Consider the following 23681-nt stretch of genomic DNA (forward strand, 5'->3'; position numbering starts at 1 on the left):
ATTTTCTTTTGTTACATGATGTGCTAAAATGTCCCAGTACTCGCATCCTCTTTTGGTAGACATGCAAAACTTTTTCTTCACAAAAATGTAAAAAAAATATGTTCAGTTTGTGGTACCGGTATGCGAAGTGGGGCACGGTGAAGTCCTTCTAACTTGCTTCAAGTTCTTCACAGATCCTTCACAGGTCATACTGGAACAGATTATGGCCCATAAGAGTGAAGGGAAATTAAAGAAGACAAAGATATTTTTTTATACAATTGTGCCACACGGTTTGGGGAAGTACCACGTGTTATGGTATATGATATGTGTTAGTGTTATTACGGATATTATGGATACATACATTAGCAAAAGTGCTCAGCCATTCCTTCGGTATTGTATGAAAAAGGCACTAAACGCGTACATTGCCAACGCCCGGTAACAGACACACACAGAGTCTCCACCCCGTCCCCGCCCAAGAGAAAGGACATTCACTTCGCCTCGCAGTGCTCGCCATTCTTTTCCGGTCTCCAGGATCTACTCGGTGTTCAACATGTTACAGGTTTTCTGTCACGTCCTGCTTCTCCTGGTAAGTTAAACTCACTGCAGCATGTCGTTTCATTCGCTAATATTAGTCGCGATGAAGTTTATGTGAAGTTGGCCATTCTGTTTACGATAAGTCCTGGCAATGGACTACTGTACATGCTCGTGTATTTCTATTTACATACACAACACAAACACGGAGAGAACAGATGTGTATACAAGAGGTTTTCACTGTCTAAACTATTTATCTATCTCTCTCTCTCTCTCTCTCTCTCTCTCTCTCTCTCTCTCTCTCTCTCTCTCTCTCTATATATATATATATATATATATATATATATATATATATATATATATATATATATATATATAATAGGAATGCTTGTATCTGACCAGTTGTTTATCTAGGCAGTGTTTAGGAATGTATCAGAGCCCCACAGAGTTTAACCCCCTTGCAGTATGGTGCTGATAAGACTGTTAAATCTGTACACACATTATTTCTAATGATTCTCCCCTTTCAGAGCATTGAGACATTTTCAGAAATTATTAACATTACCTTGAGAGAGAAACATTACATGTTTCTTTATCGCCATAACTTTTATCTGTTCACTCCCTCTCAGGGTTAATGAATAACCGGGGGAAATGCCTGGGTTGTCTAATCCGGCTAGTGAGTTTCATGTATTGTTACATTAGGTCATACAGTAAACCTCTGAAGTTTAGCTCAGGATGAGATCTGTAACAAACAACACCGCCGCTTTATCAATTAACGGATATTACAGAGCGATTGTCTAGGAAGCGCAGAGTATGAGATATTGGAACAATATTGTTTTGGCCAGACATTTGGCTGGACTCCAAGCAGGAGTACTGTAAGCATGCATTATGAGGTTAAATCTGATTTTACAGTAAACTGAAAGCAAAACTCAATTATGATATCCAAATTAAGTGTGATGTTCTCGATTGTATCTGGTTAGATATAATAGCATTTGAAACAGGTTGTAATGCATTTTGATAGAGATGCTCCTATCTGATGCTGAGCATTGCATATTTTGGCTGGTACTAACCAGCAATGGCAAGACAGATTACACATATAAACACAGGACCTGATGTATAGTCAGCTGGTTACTAAGCTGTCAGTATCAGACTAGTATTAGGTATCACATGATTTACACAGCTGCAGTAGTGCGATTGCACTGAAAAGAGGGGCGACAATTGTATCCATAGCTTTTAATCAATTATTTATTATTTACATTGTCTGTGAAAATAATTCACAAGGGAGCCACAGCTGGACTGATCGAATGAACGATAGCTTCTACAAAGAGTAATAATAGTTACCAAATCTTCTGAGTATTCAATGTCATTCAAACTGTACCACACTTTGAAATATCCTGACATACTTTTTAGAACAGTACTGTAGGGTTTATAACTCGATTTGGTGTTTATTATAGTGTTTGGTAGATTAATAATCCCATAATTAGGTGCCAGTCAAATACATATCCACACTGTGGGGCAGACATCTGCGGTTATACAAGCAGAAACATCTGTTAATGTTTCTCTTCATATGGCTGGATTTTTTAAAGCATGCTTTGTGCTGGATATAAACAGAAACAGAAACCTTGTAAAAAAATAAAATTAAAATAAAAAAAGAATTTGACAAAATCTGGTTTTGTTGTTTAAGTTTTAATTGCTCATCCTCATATCTGGATGATTCAAGCTTCAAAACCGGTTTATTTGTGTTTAGCAATAGTATAAATTGATGAGTTGAAATGTGTAATTTCCTGCATGTTTTAGGCCAAACAGCAGTGTGTATGCAGAGCCCATGTACATTGAACCATGCAATTAGCACATGGTGATAATACTGGGAAACGCCTTTCCTTGTGGTGATTAAAAAAAAAAAAAAAAAAAAAAAAGATTCTACTCATCACATCATAATGCAAATTTTAGCAATAGTTAAAGTTACAGAACCCAAAATGATAGATTATTAAAAACTGATAAACGAGGAACATGTACCTTGATTGCTGTGAGACAGATTGTATTGTAGCTGCTCATTTGAAACAAAACATGGACCTGATTTGCCACTTTTCTTTTTTCTTTCTCAGCTGACATGTTTTTACGCAGAGTCATGTGTCCAGCAGCATATTGAAGAACAGGTTCCCAAAATGCTGGAACCTGGTTATGTTGTTTCTCAAGGTACAGCGATTTCTAATAGCTTCTCTAGTACATAAAATTAAATGCTATTGACAATAGATTTATTATTATTATTTTTTTTTATGAGTAATTGCAGTGATGCATTTAAGTTATGAAAGTTTCCGTATATCCTCTAAATATTTCTAATCATATCTGTATGCTCTTTCTGTAGTGAATTTGAATGGTTGTGGGGACGGGCCTCTGGAATTAATTTCCAGTGACCCAGCTTTCACAGTACAAACGGACGGCACTATATTAGTTGTGTGGGTAATCGTGGTACCAAGGGATGGCAGGTCTTTTTGGATAACTGTGCAGGACCACACGGGCCACAACTCGTTCGTGGATGTCAGCCTTTCCACCACAAGACAGGTATTGTGATAATCAACTGGTAATCAAGATTTAAGTAATCACCGTGACACACTTGGTCAGACAGATGGAACATAGTTGGAATTAGTTTTTTCTGTTGAATATGATTGTAGGTGTCCAAAAATGCAGTTCTCAAACGCGCCAAACGAAGATGGAGTCCTCCTCCTTTCAGTATTAAAGAGAATGACAATGGTCCTTTTCCCAAGGATATGGAGATGGTAAGACTCTCAGATTTTCATTATCAACCTCCTGCTGGTTGTCTTGTATAAATAAGCCCAACGCAGTGTGATTAATGCATTTCCATTCTCCACTTAACCTTCATAGCACCTCACACTTTCTCCTTTCTTTACCTTTTACAGCATCCCATCATTTTTTAAAAAGTCAAATTCTTTGCGTTGTACAGCATTTGGATGTATTTTTCATGTTGTGTTTCTTTTTCACTAGATTGCGTCAGACACATCAGTAAATTACTCAGTGTACTACAGGATTGATGGACCTGGTGTTACTGAAACACCTGTTGGTCTGTTCTCCGTTGTACCAAAATCAGGCTTGTTAAGAGTTCACGGCACTGTTGACCGTGAGCAGTACCCGAACATTGTAGTAAGTAAACCATATTTTCCCCATACACTTCTTCAAAAAATCACACACACACATATATATGTGTGTGTGTGTGTGTTCAATTTAGTTCTATCGTATCCTACAGTCTCATAGAAACTGGTTTTCTCCCTTAGTTTAATGCCCATGCCTTAAACAGCTACACTAATCAAGAGACTGATGATTCTCTGCCAATCACTGTGCTCATAGAGGATGAGAATGACAATGCTCCACAGTTCTCTGGCCCTATGGACTTTACTGTGCAGGAGCGATGTGCCATGGGTAAGTAATGTAATCATTTAGATTATGTCTTTGAGACTAGCACTATGAAAATGAATGCTGAATAACATATATCACGGTCGAGAATTTACTTTATTTTATGGTCTGTGTTAAGGCACTGTTGTAGGTAAAGTGGAGGCAACAGATAGGGATGAACCGAATACCCTCCATACCAAGATCAAGTACAGTCTAAAGAATGGCACTAACCTGTTCAGTATTGATGGTTCATCTGGTGTTATTACTGCTGCTACCAACATGTTGGACAGAGAGGTATTGCCTACCTATAAATACTGATTTACATAATTTACAAGCATTTCCTTTTTTTTTTATAATTATTTTAATGAAGTCTATTTTTTCTTCATAAGGGAATCCTGTCGTATGCTCGTGCAAATTGTATTCTCCATGTCAAAAATACACCAACCACGTACACACAAAAAAAAGTTCTACACACAAGTTTTGTATATATATATATATATATATATATATATATATATATATATATATATATATATATATATATATATATATATAATTTGATATACTATAAAAAATACTATAAAATAAAACTTAAAAAAAGGGAAATGCTTGTAAATTAGTGACAAAAAGATGCACAACATAACCAAGGTGGAAAAAATGAAAAAGATCAAAATCTTGAAAATAAAAAAATATAAATATTTTTACAAGAATATAATATTTATGAACAATTACATCTCAGAAGCAGAAAAAGAAAAACAATTAAGTCAGGAAATATTTTATACAGACACAAAAACAATGTATTTGAATGACAGTTTTTAATGATATATTATCATTATATTATCATTATTACAATTATCATTATAAATGATTGCATTTGTGGAATTTCCTTCAGACAGCAGAAAAGTACATTCTAGAAACAGAGATCAGAGACATGAATGGAGCCTCTAATGGGCTATTCAACACGGGGAGGGCTGTGGTGACCCTGAGTGATATCAACGATAATCCACCTACCTTTACACAACCACAGGTAAGTTCAGCTATCATTAATTCCTTGCATTCAGTTTTAGCTGTAAAGTAATTTTTTCATGTTAAAATGTCCAGTTGAAATAAACACATTTGAACCCAGCGGGTTGACCTTTTATTCTGTAAACATTTGTGCAGTTTTGCTTTATTATGGTATAATTAAACCCTTATTTTTAACACATTCAATAGTAATTATTTGCAAAATATTTTTGCTTTGGGCCTTTAAGACTGAACAACCTCTGCATAGAGTGGCTGAAACACCATGCAAAATGTATAGGCCTATGTAAAAAGCATTGAGAATATTACCATTACAATGAACACAATGCGAAAGAAGGCATATTGTATTTATAGGCATTTCCTTCCGATTGGCTGAAACAAAAGGGGTTCTATAGAGCAAAGGTTAATCTATTGTTTAAATGTCCTTAACTCCGCTTTTTTTTTTTTAAACAAAAGTTTATCGAATACAAGCGCTTTCATCGCTCATCTGTTGTATGTGCATTGCCAATAAATAATAAAAGTGTGGATAATTCATAATTCTTCACCATTGACTTGTAAAAAATCCTGAGGCATACATTCAATTATAGCAAATTTTGTTTTATTATTATTGAATGACATAAGTTTAACCTGTACACACTCATATGCAATGACTACTGCACCACTGTCCCTACCTGGTCTCAGGTTTGGCCCACCATCATTCTTAATCTTTAGAGACCACAAACTCAAAGCACAATTTATATCCTAAATGCTAAAATGAATATTCAATAATGGTCTTATAATATATTTTTTTGATGTTCCTGCAATAGTACAAAGGCAAGGTGATGGAGAACAAAGCAAATCTGCTGGTCCTCAGGATACCTGTGGAAGACAAGGACTTGAAGAACACCCCTAACTGGAAAGCAGTGTACGAAATCACCAAGGGTAACGAGAACGGCAACTTCGAGATCAAAACAGATCCCATTACAAATGAAGGGCTGCTGTATGTTACAAAGGTAAGAGGATAGAGTGAATGTTTAAATTATATATTTAAAGGCAGAAGGTGGTCTAATATTGCTTCACCTATTCCTCCTGTATCACTTATCATACAGACTAAACTATAAGGCGTAGAAACAATTCATTTGTTCAAATGTTTTGCATGGAAGGTAGTAATCTTGTTCCACCTCTCAGGAAGGGATGGTGTTTTTTTGTTTCGTTCTGTAATTCAGGTCAGTTTGCTATTTGGACATTTTAAATCTGTTAAATCCATTCAATGCATAATTATGTACTTGGCATGAGCCTCTCTGAAGTAATTATTATTATTTTTTTTAACTCAGATACATTTGTCTTTACTTTGTTTGATTTGTATTGTATTTTTTCTCAAAAATCAATGACTTGACCTTTATAAGTTTCTAAAAGTATTAGTTACAGTAGATTTACAGCGTTGGGATTGCAGTTGGTGAGCAGGGTGTGAGAGAGACTGGTTAAGCACTGCCCTGTAAGACATTTGTGTGTTTCTAAGGCGCAGCCACACCCTGCTTTCAGACCTGCAAGCTAATACTTGTGGAGAGCTCATAATAACTGATTACATTTTTTTTATCTGCTTCGTGTATGCAAGTATTCCTGAAGGCATTTGAAATAACACAAACACATAACAACAAACAGCATTTTTTGGGTAAAAAAAAAAAAAGAAATCACAAAATGAGACCCAGCCTTTACTGTTATTGTCATTATACATGCTCTACCACAAATTTTATTGTATGTTTTGAACCAAATTGTACTTTTTTTCGATTTTCTTTTTTGCAAACAGCCTCTGGATTATGAGAAACAGCAGACAGCGAACTTGGATGTGATGGCACGCAATGAGGCCCCTCTTGTAGGAACCACTTCCACCTGGCAGAAAGTGCCTGTGGAGATCGCTGTGGAAAATGAGGATGAAGGACCAGAATTCTATGCACCTGTACTTGTGCTCAAAGTAAAAGAGAATGTACCAAATGGAACTTTAATTGGAACCTATACAGCCACTGATCCAGAGACCAAAAGCAGCAAGGACATAAAGTAAGAGCACTTAACAGTGGGATTTCTCAGGCTTTCACATACTTTCACGTATGCAATATGTATGTACATATATTTAGTGTTTCACACAAAAAAACAATAGGCTATGAAAGCACCATTACTCAAATAGGTGGCTACATTTTGGAGCAGGTTTTAGGTACAATGTAATACATATTGTGATGTAATAATGTGCAGTTCAGGAAATTCACATAATGGAGAAAATAATCTGAAATTGTTCTCCTCTGACAGATACTATAAGTTGACTGACCGGGGTTCCTGGATCAATGTGATGGAGAACACTGGCGAGCTGAAGACAGCAATGACCATTGACAGAGAGTCACCACTTGTATTTAATAATACATATAACATCACTGTCAAAGCAGTGGATACGAGTGAGTACATCTGCCACAGAATTATAACAAATTGTGTTTTTGATTCTGAAAGTTTTGGGTTATGACCTATACTGCTGTTGGGTGATAAAAACTCAAATTTAAAATGTTGGCTTTGGGTTATGGATAGATAACATTTTGTCAATGTTTATTTAGAGTAACAATAGTGATTCATAAGCTATATAACATCATGTGTTTACAGTTTATGCACTGGATATATGATCCATATCCATATGTATATATGTATTTGTGAGTAATAGTACAATAATTAGATAAACACTATTTTAGCATTTTACTTTAATAGTAAGCCCTCTATTTAAATACAAAATATAGGCCATACATGAACTGCCTTGGGATAGTGATAATAATGTTTGGCCATATTGCCTCTTGCTAGTAATTAAACAAATGCTATGACACCACAACCTGAATACACCTTTACTATTTACTATTTTTTTTCTAGGTCAGAAGACTGGCACCGGGACGGTGTTGATTCTCATCGAGGATGTGAATGATAATGTCCCATTTATTACTAAACCCGACCAGGTCCTGTGCAGTAAAAGTGGTACTGGGGGCTCTGTACTCATTGAAGCTAAGGACCTTGACCAGAAGCCATACTCAGATCCATTCACCTTTGAACTGGGGGGTGAGAATGCTGAACAGTGGAAGTTGACAGGCGCCACAGGTATGCCAAGAGTAAAATATTTTAGGCCAGCCAGTTACAGTAGGTATTGGTGTAATTTGTCTAAGGCAGCCACTTTTTTGTTGTTTAGGTACCTCAGTAATGCTGCAGCCAGCTAAGGAATTGCCTAATGATTTGTATCAAGTCCCAATACTGATAAAGGACCTCCAGGGTAATGGGGAAGAACAAAAGGTGTCTGTGCGAATATGTGACTGTGCAAACGAGGGAGTGTGTGTGCCTCAACGTTTTTCCACCGTCCTGGGAGTGTGGGGTGTCCTCGCCATGCTGCTGGGCTTGCTGCTGCTTCTACTTCTTTGTAAGTGCTGGCCATTCCATGGGTTACAAACACTATAGGTCTTACCGACACACTGCTTTATTGACATTACTGTATTAATACAGGAGGCATAACAGACACCAGCTAATGCCAGCTGTTTGTAAATCTTTCATACTTTATAGTCAGGAATCTATATATAACTTAGATATAATATTATATAACTACTGTATATATAATACTTATTCTGATTGTCACTTGACATCCCATTTTATTCACCAAGCCAGTTTGTATGTTACACTACATGCTAGTATAAAAAGAGTAAAAAAGTGCATAAATGTGTTCTTATTTACGTTATGCTAGTCTTCTTTGTATAGTTGATTCATAGGATTATGTTCAATACAAAAATAAGAAAGATTTAACAGAAATTACATTATTATTACTCATTAATGTAAATAATTGCCTTTCTCTGTGGAACAGGTCTGCTTTGCATTTTTGTGTGCAGCACAAAGGGAGAAAAACTAGCCCTGGCTGATGACTATGATGGAAACGGTGGAATGCTGCTTAAATCTAACTTAGAAGCTCCAGGAGAGGAAGTGGTGAGAACATATTTTAAGCTTCTGTCCTACAGCTAGGAGATGTTTTAAATGTTATAAGCATATATGCTTGCACTAAATACAACCCGATCCAAAAATTTTATTGTTATAGCCATAATGCCTGAGCAAATCCTTAGCAGTGCACTTCAGTAACTCCAAATAGCTAAAAAAAAATACGTGGACACAATTAACATCACACATATTTGTAGTTCTGCCCCCCAAAATATTATATTTGGTGTAACATTCCAATTTTCCAGTCGCTGGAACTAAGAGGCCCAAGCCTGTTCTAGCATGACCGTGCCCTTGTGCACAAAGTGAGAGCCATGAAAACATGGTTTGAAAACATGGTTTGAAAACATGGTGTCTTGCACAGAGCCCTTGCACTGGATCTCCTCACTTGACATCATTGGCATCAATTCCCACAGCCTCCCTCAAAAATTTTGTATAATGTGTTCCCAGTGCAGTGGAGGTTATTATACCAGAAATAGGTGATTGAATCTGGAACGGGATTTTCAACAGCATATTGGTGTAATAGTTAGGAATCTACAGACTTTGGCCCATGTTTTATATGCAATTGTAAAAGAAATGTTTCTGCATAATATAATATTTCATGATATTAAAATAATTATACATTTGCTTCAATGCACAGAAAGATGCAATGTTACTGATGTCCAGCACTGGGGCAGATATAATTGACAGCTCTAAAGGAGGAGGCTTCCTGGAGCAGCACACCATTATGAGCTCAAACGGAGCAACCTTTGGACAGAAGCAAACTTATGGAAGCGGCATGTACCAAAACAACTTGCAGGGCCTCATGACCACCAACACATTGTCCTCTGGGCAGTACAACACAGGCATGTACGGGAACTCCTATAAGAAACACTCCACCCTGTCAACAGTGGATATGTGGAGGGAAAGTGGGATTCAGCTTGATTCAGTAAGTGGAGCTGGTAACGTTGTATCAGCTTATAAATACTCTAATACACGTCCATAATTACTATCCGTTATAAAACTTATTTAGCTCAGAATAAAGTTATTCGCTTGGTTCTGATTGTGCTCTGGGATTGCATTAGGTATCTTCTTTAATTACCGTATAGCATACACTATATCCTGTTGTCTTTCGCTTTTCATGGAACACTTTCGCCTCTGCTATCTGTAAACATTTGCTGCTATAGTGGCTTTTAAAGAACAGCTTTGCTCTTTAGTGTCTTATTGGTGACCCTTTCACTTAATTTCATTTCACCTTATTACGCCATTTCTTTGTGGCAGAAACTGGCCTACTTTCGAGGAGAGACAGATGGGCGATTTGCAGACGACATCCTGAGGCCTTATGGGTATGAGGGAGTGGGCTCTCCTGCAGGGTCTGTTGGGTGCTGTAGTATCCTTGGTGAACCGGAGTCACTGGATTTCCTTGATTCGCTTGGACCCAAGTTCAAAACTCTTGCTGATGTATGCACAAGCAAATCACAGAGGGGAGGGAAGTGAAAGGAGTGGCGATTAAGATTAAAATAAATACGTATACCCTGGATATCTGTGAACACTAGCCACTGAAATCTGACACCAAACACTAAAACCTTATGTATTACATTCTGGAGTCTACTCCAGAAAAAGGACTGCTTTTATTTTTTCAGATCAAGTGTGTAGAGTATGTGAGTATGCGTGTATGCGTGTTTTATATTTGATTGGTTTGCTGTTGTGTGTACTACTATCAGCTGCATCTCATTGTCAAAGCACTGGAAAAGCCAATTTTTTTTTTTTTCTTTTTTTTTTCTGTTGTATTATGTAATATAATATTTCTAAGGGGATTTTAAAGCCCTAAGATGCACCAGCAACACCCACAAAAAAGCGTAGCTGATGCCACCTGCCTCTAAAATGCTTGATTTCTATTTCTGAAATAGCATTTTTCACAGACTGCTAGCAATTTATATATATATTTCTACTATAACATGCTGTAACTTGAATGAATGTAAAGCTTTCAGAGACATATTTTTCCATGTTTTACAGGTTGTCTCTTTAGGGGATGTTGGTGCTGGTATATTGCTAGTGACTAATAGAACCCTGTCATGGTTGTTCTGAGTATTACCAAGGGACTGCTGGGTTCTTTACACAATTTGATATAATATTTTCACATAATATGAGCATACTGGGAGTTGTATTTTGTAGCTTAAGAATGAAGTGACAATAAGTGTAAGCAGGACTAATGGAGACTGCTGGTCTTTGATACTTTCTCTCACAGAGAGTTGCTTTTTGTGTTCCAGCATCCCAACTAATCATCAGACCAAATTCATTTCACTCTTGTATATTATCTATTGTTCTCAATACATCGCTAGTATGCTTTTGTGTGAGTGGCTGTAACTTTATTATTTAACTTTTTTCTTTTTTTTTTTTTACTAAAACTGTGCTAAAATCATAAAAATAAAACATGCTTGGGAGAGATAAAGCAGATGAAAAGTATATAGCATATGGTTTATTCGAAAAATATCTTGACAACAGGGCATGCTATAAGAAAATGAACAACGATGGGGTAGAAAAAAGCAACCTTGGAGCGTTTTATTCCTCTTATACCACAGCAATTTCTCAATCATTTCTAGTTTACTGATAAATGACAATTTTGTCTGTTTATTGTCAAGTTAGTCCCTGTTAGCACTTACACTATAGCAGCTATAAACTGTTGTTCCTTTACCAGCTTTCTTGTTTTCACTCTGTTGAAGTAAACAAATGCATATTGTCATCTTACAGAAAAACCTGTTACATGTAAAGTCTTCCATCTCGACTTTCCTGTTGCAGAATAGTGAAGACAAAAATGTAAATGATTATATATTTTATTTCTTATTAAATTAAATTCTTTTTTATATGTTAGTTTATGAACGTTGTGCAATGGATATAAAAAGTCTACATAACCATCTTAAAATGGCAGGTTATTGAGAAAAAACTTTAATCAAGATAAATCATGTGAGAAAGAATGTAAATGTTTTTAGGTAAATAATGAAAAATAAAAAATCCAGTGTACACACTAGTTGTACAATTCTTTTTGGAGCAGCTTTCAAGTCTTTTTTTTTAGCAGTAATTAACCTGCAGTAAGAATCAGTGTGACATTTTTGACTAATCTCTTTTACACAAAGAAATTCTAGATTTATCAAAGTGTAATGGCATCTCCACAGATTTTTACTGTGAGTGAGGTCATTCAAAAACACAGATCATTTGAATGATTTAAAGGTATTCTTTGGACCATTGTAGTTCTGCTGAAAGGGGAAATTTCTTTTCATCTTCTATAAGACACACAAAGGTTTTTTTACAAACATTAACTGGTATTTGTAGCTATAAGATTCACCACCATCCTTTAATGTTGCTCTAGGTCTCTTGGCTGCCTCCCTGGTATGTTTTATCTTGTCCTGTAAATTTTGAAAAATGTCTCTAATTGTTGACAATGGCCTTTACAGTGTTCCATGGTACACTCTGATGTTTTGAAAATTGTTGTATACACCTCTCCTGATCGATTTCTTTCATCAAGATGCTGAGTATGATTTGTGAAGACCATGGCTAAAGAAGTCAGTTAACACCTTGAAGATGTGGAAAAATCATATAATGGTGTTGATGACAGTATAAAAATTAGATTGGAACATAAGATTGCATGCGATTGGTTAATTCTGAATGTACATACACCCCTAATTTTAAAATGGCATTCAACTTTTTTTTATTTTTGTCCAAAAATGTATGCTTGTTTTTCACATCATTTTTAGACACAAATTTTACACCGAGCGTGACAAAGTTTTGACACGACTGACCGAGGTTAAATTTCACAAAAACCTCCAATTTTGACAGGATGATGTGGAGATTTATATATCTTTCTATTGAAGATCACCCCGAATAGACATGCTGATGAATTAGCTCATGATATATGGAAATTAAGTTGTGTATCATACAAAATCTAACAGTATTTCCTTTTAAGTCCATACACCATCATACTAAAATAATAACAAAAGTATCGGGACACCTGTCTTTTCCAGCCATATATGGTTCTGTTACCAAAACGTTAGAGACACACAGGTGATGTATTTGGATGTGGTAGGATTACATTTCATTTACATTTACATTGACCTTCACTTGAACTAGGAGACCCAAATCTGTTTCAGGATACCTGTGCACAAAACCGGCTCTATGAAGATATGGTGTACATGCGTTGGATCTTATGTGGACTGCAATAGAGCTCTGAACTCAATCCTATTAAACACTTTTGGGATAAATTAGAATGCTGACTGCACCCCAGGCCTCTTCACCTCATCTTCATCAGTAAACTTTATTATTTTACAGTCCACAAGTACACTACAAAATCTAGTGGAACATCCCTCCAGAAGAGTGGAGGTTGTTATAAAAACCTCCACTCTTCTGGAGGGATGTTCCACTAGATTTTGTAGTATGTTCAAAAAGCACATATGAATCTTATGATTCTAAACACTCTTGTATATATAATATAATTTAAACAGTTATTGGTTATTGATACTATGTATAATTATTATGTCATCTTTTGTTTTAGTTTTAAATTTTTTGTCCGAGGTTCCTTATGCTAACAGATAATACAAAAGAAATTTCACAGTTATATTTGTTTAGCATTTATTTTATTCCAACAAGAGAAACCGCAGTTCGTTTAGATAGCAGACTAAGACCGCTAGTCTTACTAGCAGTGTTGGAATATTAAAGTGAAGTGTACACAGGAAGAAGCCATGGATAAAGTGCTTTGCTGAGCCTGTTGTGCAATAAACATGACAAATAGCGGTGACATTTTTGTAGATGAAGAAAGTCTTGTAATGAAAAACTCCCTTTTAGTAAACACAGCCATGGCCACTGATGGCTAGTTCATGCTCTGAAAATAATTTTCATTATGTTCAATATTAGCAGAGAGCTCAGTTATAGTAGAGTGAAATGATTGAGGGTGGAATGCAAAATAACAGCCGCGGGTCAGAGGTGGGCGAATATCAGGGGTAAGCTTTTTCCATTAACACAGGTTCAAGCCCTGCTTTAGTGTGAAGCCACAGAGCTCAGAGGAGCTCATTAAGGCAGAGAAGAGCACACACATACTTAACCGCTGTTATGTATAAAGAGTGATGACACTATTAAGAAGCAATCTATATGTAGAGTGATTCTGGAATGCAACAGTAGCTGTGGTGGGTTGAATTGCTTCCACTACCAGCGCACGTTGTCAACAAGTAGAATTCCTGCCTTGTTGCCTGTGCTATCTCTGTGTAAGTGAATGTTTCATTGTGTGCTTTTTGAGTTTACACAGGATATCATCTATAATATACTGTAGAAGAGGCCAGTGATCAATGACTTGGTCTAGAAACTTTTGGAAACAATTGAACAATTGTGTGTTTGTGAGTATGTCGTTTGTGTGCGATGTCTGTTCTCATTCTGTCCAATGTGTTGCCAAGGTCTCAGCCTTATAGCTCAATTGCAGAATTTATTCTACGATAGCAACAAAAACGTCTTAGAACATGGTTACAAAGCTTTCCTTTTATTCAGAGAATAATACAAATGCTTTCTAGCACAAATGCAGAGATAGTTGGGGAGAGACATGAAATGTGCTTGAGATTCAGCAATCAGAAAAGCGTGTGTCTCAAAGCTGATATAGCAAGTGGCCTGAAAAGGTGCTGAAGAGGTTCTGGGAGTCCTTAAGCGTGTTGTCACTCTTGTTCAGGCGCACATACACCCGATCACCCGCTCTGAGCTGCAGCACTGCGCTGTTACTGGCTGTGTCAGTGTGGAGTGCATCTACTGCCACTGCACTCGCCACAATCTAAACACACACACACACACACACACACACACACACACACACACACACACACACACACACACACACAAACACATGCACACAGATTTTAGGAGGCATGCTTTTGTGTTCACATTGTGCATTTATTTAAATGTAGAATATTCTTTCTATACAAATTCTATATGAAATTTTGCTCCTGGCAGGTTAGTCCATATATTTACTAATGTTAATTATAATTGCACGGATGCATTCTAACAAATATAATCTATATTTGTCTTTTAAAAAAACACAAAAAAAATCATGACGTTCATTGCTAATTAGAACAGAAGAGGAATGTTACCTACCTTGTGGTCATTAAGCACCAGGTCAGCTCTGAGGCTAAGTCCACTCTTCACTATGTGGTAACTAAAATGGTACACGCCAGCTAAATTGCATGTGAATGTTCCAGTGGAGGAGTCATAGCGGCCACCCAGATTCGTTGTCACCGTACTGAACTTCAGAACGTCTTCTTTCCCAAAGTCTTCCTTCAGTGCTACATAAAAGGCTATTGGTCCCTTTGCGAGAGATCCCTGTCCTTTAGGTCCAGGTGGTCCTGGAGGTCCTGCTTTTCCTGGTGGCCCTGCAGGACCTGTAGGACCCCCTCCAGAAGATGACAATGGGATGACCAAACCATTTGCACCCAGCTCATGTGTACTGCCCTTGCCTTGGAAAGGGTCACACACAAGCCTGCAGGATCCAGTCTGGGTCACTGCTTCATAGCTCCTAAACGTGAGTATAAGAACTGTTATCAGTGCTGATGACCTGAGCCCAGCCATCATAGCCCATCTAAATCAGCAAAATGAAAAAGAGCTAAGCCCTAAACCCTCAGATAAAGCTGCAGCTTGGGCTAAGTGAATCTCACGTGATTACTGTGTCATGTAATATGACATTTATAAATTCTTCAGCATCAGCGAAAGTGGAATTGAGAAACTTCCCCATAACTCACATGCGGGTTTATTTTGTAACACTTGACTTTCCAAATTGCAGTATGTTCCCAGTGTTCTGAGAAAAGAGGAAGCCTGGTCCTCTATAGCAGTTCCAGTCTTACAAGTCGGGTAACACAGGGTAAGGTGCATGCGCTGAGTTCAGTCAGGTACAGAACATTAGGCTGTGGTTTTGGTGTGAATGAGTCACACCCCTGCACCATAGATACCAAGGTTATCCAAGCTGCTCCAGAAATGTCATGGAAAATAATAGTGAAATAATATACCTCATATATGCATGCATGCACACACACACGCACATACACACACACACACACACACACACACACACACACACACACACACACACACACACACACACACACACACACACACACACAAAAACACACACACACACATATCGTATATATATAGGAACCTTAAGAAATCCTTAAATAGCCAGCACATGGTCCGCACAGAATTGTTTTTAAGTGTTTTTCATAAATATTTAAAATTTAGGGTCACATATTTCGCATAAATTCAGAAAACCGGTTATAATATTTTCATTTCTTTCCTTCCTGCTTACTTTTACCACATTGGTTTGTGGTGTTGACAGGAAATCTAATAATAAATCGTTATCTTCCCACCACGCATTTTTTTTTTATGTCAAATCCAACATATTGGGTTTTTTTGGCACCTGTGAGATGCCACTAATTGTTCCAAGATAACACTTTCAAATTTTTCATGAGACATAACATTATGTTTTAGTGCTGTATGCATAATAGAATTGATGTTTGTATTATAATTAAATATGTATTGCAAAAATTGCAAAATGCACAAAAATTTCTCTCCGTTTCACCACAAGTAACGAATGACTACTAGGTTAGGCACATAATTAAATGAATTTGAAAGCTTATATAATGAATGGTCCACTTCCTCTAAACAGTGTTTTGAAAGCGTAATTTTCCAGAATGAAGTATTGTTTTGACTAAATGGATTTTTGCCTGAAGAGAATCTGCTTTTGGTGCATTAACTCTCCCAAAGGGGCTCATTAATAACTTAAAGAAATCACTGTTTTAGCCCAAGCCTTCACAGACCCATAGAATGCCATGAAAGAGAGAGAGAACTAATAACTGTGTCTAATTGTTTGTTTTTGTAGATGAAATCGATCATAGTCAGACATTACTCACACATCAAATGACCACTTAGACAACCTTAAACTTGCTTATGTGCAAAGAAGAGGAAAAAGCAAGAAGGAAAAAGCAAGCAAGAAAGAATGTTCATCTCATGTTTTTGTATGATCTCTAATATTTTTTTAATTTTGCAGAATTTCCCTGAAACAGGCTGTCAGATTTTGGAATTTCATACTTTCTTGTAGAAAAAAATACTATTGGAAGTTGCATGAGGAAGGAACATTTTTATAACATGGGTTGTGCTGCAGCCCACCAAAGGGATTAGTCTGAAAGCAGTTAATAATAAGACTAAGGTGTATAATGTCATGATTCTGGTTCTTATGTGTGGTCCACCTTGAGTTTCATACAAATTCTATATTCTAATTGATCAAGGTATTACATTGGGAAGATTTTACTGTGTTACAATAGATAATGTAGCCATAACCATGACAGTCATGATAAAAATTTTTTAAAGATAAATTTAAAAGGTCATTTAAAAGATATTTGAGTCAATACAATGGTATCCAAGGTAGTGTATTCATATTTAATGCTTAAATATATCCCTATGTACACCCAATATTGGCTTACTTTAAATGTCAACTAATAATTGCCCAACCGGTGAACCTTGTTGAACAACTGTTATTACAATTTGATTTCTTTTACAGATTAATTTGCTAGCTCTTTATGTAACTTATGATTTTTCTTTAATAAAAAAAAAAAAAAAATTACCCCCCCCCCCCACTTTTGCTTTTAAACATGACAATTACATAAAAAAAAAAAAATCATCCCTCTACTGTGTGTGTGTGTGTGTGTGTGTGTGTGTGTGTGTGTGTGTGTGTGTGTGTGTGTGTGTGTGTGTGCGCACGTGTGCTCATGTGTGCGCGTGTTTTACTCTATCCAAATGGTCGATATTCCCTACTCATAATCACAACGGCTTCTCTATGTCAGAAGCTGTTTACGAGGTTGATTATTGCAAGGATCTGTGCTGACTTTACTAAAAATTTAGGGGCAGGTCTTCTACCATACTACTTTCAAGCACACTGTTACAGGGTGTATCTGAGGTGGACTTTGTGTTTTCTCAATTTTAAACATTAAAGCTCTGATTAAGAATTATAATAGTTTTTTTTGTCATGTTTACCCGCTAAAAAAGTATCTTTAAGTTTGAATGTCTTCTGTTTCTTGAGCTAGTTGTGGAAAAGCCATTGCATGTATTTCTCGCTTCTTATAAGCTGTTTTACAGAGGCTAAGGGACTTATTAAAAGAGAAACACCACCAGCCATTTTTATTGCTTTGAGACTATAAGAGAAATGTTTGCCTATGTTTGTGCACGTGAGATCATTTCATAAATCTCTCTAACACCACGCAGTCGAGATGCAGGCTCAATGTAAGGATAATGTAATAAACAAGAGGATAAAAGAGAACAAGAGTGCAAGAACAGTGGTGAAGTGAAGAGAGGGAGGGGAAATATGTTGAGAGGAACGGTTAAAATAATAGACAGGGAGAGGAAAGAGGGAAGATATAATTAAAAGAAGAAAAATAAAGAGAACTAATGTTATTTTCACACAAAATCTTACATGGCAAACATCTTTTGAACAAATGCACCAGAAGTACTTATTACTTATGTAGTAAAGGTTTAGTTGAAATGTTCAGCAGAAGTGCACTCTTCTTGAATTTGGGCCTCGTGAAAATTTGTTATAACTTCCTATACGTAGCTTCTAATTACCCATGGAGCAGTACGTATATGAAATTATATATGCATATATTTATTTTTATTGATTACCCATTAGGAGTCTTGAAAAATGGTGTATGTAAAGTATTTAAAAATGTATTTCATATGCACCATAAGACTTTATTTCCTCATCTGCTGCATTGTTGGCTGTCTTAACTATTGATTTAATTTCTGAGTTATAGACACACTTTGAAAACTCTTGCCAAGTTTTGTCTGAATATAATAAATAAAATCAAAGTTTTGTGAATGAGTGTTAGTAGTAGTAAAAAGGCTTATGTTTCAATTCAGAATACATGAAGTAATCCAATATGGCAGCGAGTAAGTCTTTACACTGAATATGTCTTACTCTACAGCATAAAGAAATGCGTTTTTTTATATATTAATTCCACCTAATCAAATACTGTCTGAATACCTACAGGATTATAGAGCAATTATTCATTCTAGCAATTACACAAGAAATTTGGTATTTTTGAAAATCTAGCTGATTCAGATAAAAGATTAGATCTCGTGCTCATGAGTAAATTTACACATAAGAAGACTAATTAATGTAGTGCATGGATATAGTCAAGATAACTCATATGTAATTCTCAAATATAAAGATATATAACTCCCCAACACACTGTAATGTATGTAATTTCTCAAACGTCTTAAGCTTTTTGTTTTATATTAATTACATTAAAAAGTTAGTAAAGTCAGGTGGTCTATATCAGAATACTTCCAAACCCCAACCCATGTAAAACATATCTTCATAGAGCTGGCTTTGTGTACTGGTGCATTCTCATGCTGGAACAGATTTGAGTCTCCTAGTTCAATTGAAGGTAAATATAATGCTACTGCAAAATATAATGCTACTGCAGCTACTGCAGCCAAAGATTTCTTACACAATTGTGTAGATATGTTATAATTGTGTAGAGATGTTATCTATAATCCAAGGTAGTGCAATTGGCTGTATTAATATTACTGGAGGTGTCCAACACATGTTCCCACTAGGAAAAGATATTTATGTAAAAAAATATTTAGTTCAGTTTGAATTATGAAAATGTATACAGTTTTACTACATTCTTTTTTTTTTATAAATGACGCTTAAAGAGTAAAAACACCAAGTCCACTTCATGGTTTCTGTCCTCGGTGCTAATAGTTTGATAATGAATTAATATAAGATGTTTAATAACATTAAGAAGAAGTGTTGTAATTACAATGATTTAGTGTTAAATATTTGTTCTATCCTTAGTCACAAATACGTTTTCGGGAATAATAAAGGCAAAAACTGAATAGAACAAAAGCATATCGTATTCTGTGCTATTATATTGTCTTTCCCCATGGCTAATGTGATATGGTGCCTACAGTAAGACTCTTTTGTTAAATATTTCAGGACAATAATATCCTGCTACATTTATTCAAGCAGTTTAATGAAGACTAGTATGTCTTTCATGTCCTCTCTATTTACTATTTTTAGACATTTATGGGAAGTTCTCGAATGCAGACTTTAAACAATTATCCATCAAAGAACCCGAAAATATTTTTCCCTATGAATAGTCCATTCAGGGCTTCAGCAAAACATGATTCATGGTGTTTGGAAGACAAAGGCTTGCCTTCCTCCTTATTAGATATTTAAAAGTGGTCCATGTTTTAATAATTTTGTTAGTCACCTTTCAAGGTTTCAAATTCCCATAATATCTGTTCCTACTTTCCAGACATTTATTAAACTCTTCATTAGATGTTTGGGGCAGAGACCTTTGCAGGGCCATGTACTCGTAGGACTAAACTAATACCCAGTAAGATGCTATTTAATATTAAGCTTCAGTGTTTGGATTTTGTCAACTGTTCATCCATTGTTAACGTGATATAATATTTCTTTAGTAGTTGCACTATTTGAAAGGTCCTGTTTGATGCCAAATCCCCCACACTTAAAAGGATCAGCATAAATATGAGCATAGTGTGCATCCAATGGTCCACTGGGTGGCAGTACTGTCTTTGTCTTCTTCTTTTCTATATACATTTCTTATTTTTCTTCCTTACCTTTGCAGACATTCCCGTTGGTTTTGTTTCTGATGGAAATTATTTTGTATTTAAGATAAGAACTGCAGACTTGTATACTTCTGACAACTGTAAGAACCTGTCTCCTATTCTAGCTACAAAAACATGATCAGTTTTAGTGATTTTGTGACTTTCATATAGAGATTTTGTGACATTCATGTTATCCAAAGGCATAACATTTTTATAACAAAGCCCATCTCTTATGAACTCACAATTCAAAACAGTTTTTAAGAATTTTATACATTCGATTTATTTATTAGTACCTCACAAAATAACGTTAGCCAAAATAATCCAAATTGGACAAGATTGTTTTTCTGGACATCCCTGTATTTGGCAAATAGTAATGGAACCCAGTATGGATTGCTGCTGTTTTAGTCAATGTGATGGTTTAACATGTTGTGCATTCCGAGAAGCTTTTCTGCTTTTCTGTTCCAAAGAATGGTCGAGCTACTGTAGTTTTGCTAGCTTAAAACAGCCTTGTTGTTCTCTTCTGACTTTGCTCTTCAATAAGACATTTTTGTCTGCAGAACTGTGACTCTCTGGATGACTGACTTCTCATGCACTTAAACACAACCAGGAGTGTCAATGTTTTTTTTGGAAAATACAGAGAGTTTTAAGTGTAAACTTTACTGGAGGATATGCATCATGTAAATGCTTACAATAAATGCTGTTTAAAATACTTAAATTGTTGTGTCCCAAACACAGAAATTAAATACAACTTTGGCAGACACTATAACAACATATTACTCTACATGCCATTTTTGAATGACAAGCTAACATTTCCCCTAAACCTTAAATCAGCATATTTATCTTTTCAAACTACAAAACTGCTTGTTCATTTATCAGTATGCTGACATGTACAGATTACAAGAAAATGCCTTTATAATAAAATGCCTGGTTCATCTGTGACTGAGCTAAGGCTGTGAAAAGCTGAAGTCTCACCAGCCACCTGCTGTCTTTCCCTCCTCTCCTGTAAGACAATAGGCAGCTAAACTGATTGCATTGTAAACAAGAAAACTTAATGGAAAAATCCCTTATCAGGGCCAATGCACTTGCCGGTGGGGACGAGACGACCTTAATATACCAATTAAATTTTTGCAAATGAATTATACCAAGCAATATTTTCTCCCATTAACATGGTGCTACATCCAATTTATGGGTCTTTGATAGCAAAGATGTTAAGCAATACTGTGGCAACTCTGGAATGCTGTCTAATTGAACACACACACACACACACACACACACACACACACACACACACACACACACACACACACACACACACACACACACACACAGATACAGAATAATGATGGACAGGTCATGGTGCAATGAATTTCTTCAGTAATGATGTTCTGATAGACCATGATTTTTAAATTTTTTGCAGACTTGTATCATATGCAGATTTTAGATCCACAGTACATGTCTGACCTGTTGTTCTATTATAATCTTAATAGTTTATACTCCTTAAGTCAAAATGTGCAAGTTAGTATTAGTAGATTAGTATTTTAAATATTGTTTTAGTTTATATAGGCATTCAACATCAAAGGGGGTGGGGTTGGGGGGAACGGTGGTTTGAGTTACCCTCTGGGTTTACGTTTTGCTAACACTGTCATAGCTAGACTTTAAATATTCTAGCTATATCTTTTTTATGATGCCAGTGCATGACGCAGCCAGAGAAAATCTGTTGCTATCAAACATTTTCTACTTAATCAACTGAGTCGATGTAATGGTGAAGGAACGGATCAAATAGGCCAATTGATACGTTTGGCCTAGGTTTGCCCATACTACCTTGTAAAGGTATTTAAAAAACTAAAAATACTGTAGTTTATTTTAATACATGGTGTGGCTGCTGTGTTTTGTAGTTTATTCTGATACACTTCAAATTAGGGTATTTGGTATTTTATTTTAAAATACATTTGAATGAATCTTTGCCCAACAGTGGTCTTGCAATATATTTGGTTTTGGTTTTTAACAGAATTTGTAAGGACATATTGTTTTTCTGCATGCACAAAGTTTGACACAAAGTACTAACTAGATGATTTAATTGCACAATTAGTTTGTAGTTATTACAAAAGAGCAAAATTTACCTATTAGTTGTGCAGGAGAAATGTAAGACTTAGTAATTACTGCTACTGCTTATTGAATTATTATCTAAATAGCTAAACTCTTACTTAGTTATTAAAAAAATATTTATTTGTTCCTGCTTAAATTCCCCATAGTTACCTAGGGTGTGTTAAACGGTATTGTAAAGTGTTACCAAGAAATGATTTTGGCTGGCAGACGATTACAGGTTCTTTTTGAGAAACTAGAGCTGAGGTGAAAAAAAGTGAAGAATCTTAGCGGTGCTGATTTGAAGTGCACAAAAGTGCTATGGAAATGGCACATTTTCAAAACCCTATGAAATTGGGGTTACAACCGTGTGCTACACAAATTGCCATCATTTTTCAGGAAATCTTATCTGACACTTAAAATTCTAATCACTGAGCTCAGCTTGGAAAGTCAAGATTCAAGATGGCAGCACTATTCTTGTGTTAAGTACAGTGAAATGAGGATCTGCTTTTTATGTTTTATTCACTACCTTCACTGCCAGAATGTGTCACTGCTGATCGACTCTGGTCAAAAGTTCAATTATAACTGTTTCTGGCAAAGCAGATGGCATTTTTCTTCTGACTATAGCAAAGTAAAGGTAATGAAGGTAACAAATTGCTTTTCCATTCACACAAATTACTCTTCTACCTTCCTCATCTATGCCTTTACAGTAGTATGTATATATATGTGTGTGTGTGTGTGTGTGTGTGTGTGTGTGTGTGTGTGTGTGTGTGTGTAGGAACCTTTAAAAATGTGCTTTGTTTCCAATGTTTTATGATGTCCATTTATTTATAAAATTTTTATTTAAAAATGTAATATTACATGCCACATTGTTTTGTTCAGATATGGGTTTGTTTTATATCCAGTAAATTAATTTGTTAAATGTAAATTTATTATTGTTGGCCAATGACTGTTGACCAAAAGGTTAAAGGTCATGAGAGTTACAACGCGGGAGAGAGAAGTAACGCACATGGCAAGAAGAGACTGCGTGTGCTAAAGAAAACGCAGTTTAACATCTTTCG

At 35.9% G+C, this 23681-nt stretch overlaps 2 protein-coding genes across 2 annotated transcripts; one reads left to right on the top strand and one right to left on the bottom strand.

Annotated features, from left to right (window-relative positions):
* The first annotated feature begins 407 nt into the window (after positions 1 to 407).
* Positions 408 to 11355, top strand: dsc2l (desmocollin 2 like). The gene is made up of 16 exons (XM_083561942.1): positions 408 to 565; positions 2613 to 2703; positions 2873 to 3069; positions 3180 to 3284; positions 3511 to 3666; positions 3798 to 3942; positions 4055 to 4209; positions 4808 to 4942; positions 5742 to 5927; positions 6722 to 6969; positions 7216 to 7358; positions 7816 to 8037; positions 8126 to 8350; positions 8786 to 8904; positions 9551 to 9838; positions 10171 to 11355. The coding sequence occupies exons 1-16, from the start codon at positions 530 to 532 to the stop codon at positions 10384 to 10386; spliced, it is 2667 nt and encodes an 888-aa protein (XP_083418068.1). The 5' UTR covers positions 408 to 529; the 3' UTR covers positions 10387 to 11355.
* Positions 11356 to 14396: 3041 nt separating this feature from the next.
* On the bottom strand, positions 14397 to 15569 carry c1ql1 (complement C1q like 1). The gene is made up of 2 exons (XM_083563406.1): positions 15013 to 15569; positions 14397 to 14692 (listed from the first exon to the last, which is right to left on the bottom strand). The coding sequence occupies exons 1-2, from the start codon at positions 15484 to 15486 to the stop codon at positions 14513 to 14515; spliced, it is 654 nt and encodes a 217-aa protein (XP_083419532.1). The 5' UTR covers positions 15487 to 15569; the 3' UTR covers positions 14397 to 14512.
* Positions 15570 to 23681: the final 8112 nt, after the last annotated feature.

Source organism: Silurus aristotelis (genome assembly GCF_946808225.1).
Source record: "Silurus aristotelis genome assembly, chromosome: 15".
Lineage (NCBI taxonomy): Eukaryota > Metazoa > Chordata > Actinopteri > Siluriformes > Siluridae > Silurus > Silurus aristotelis.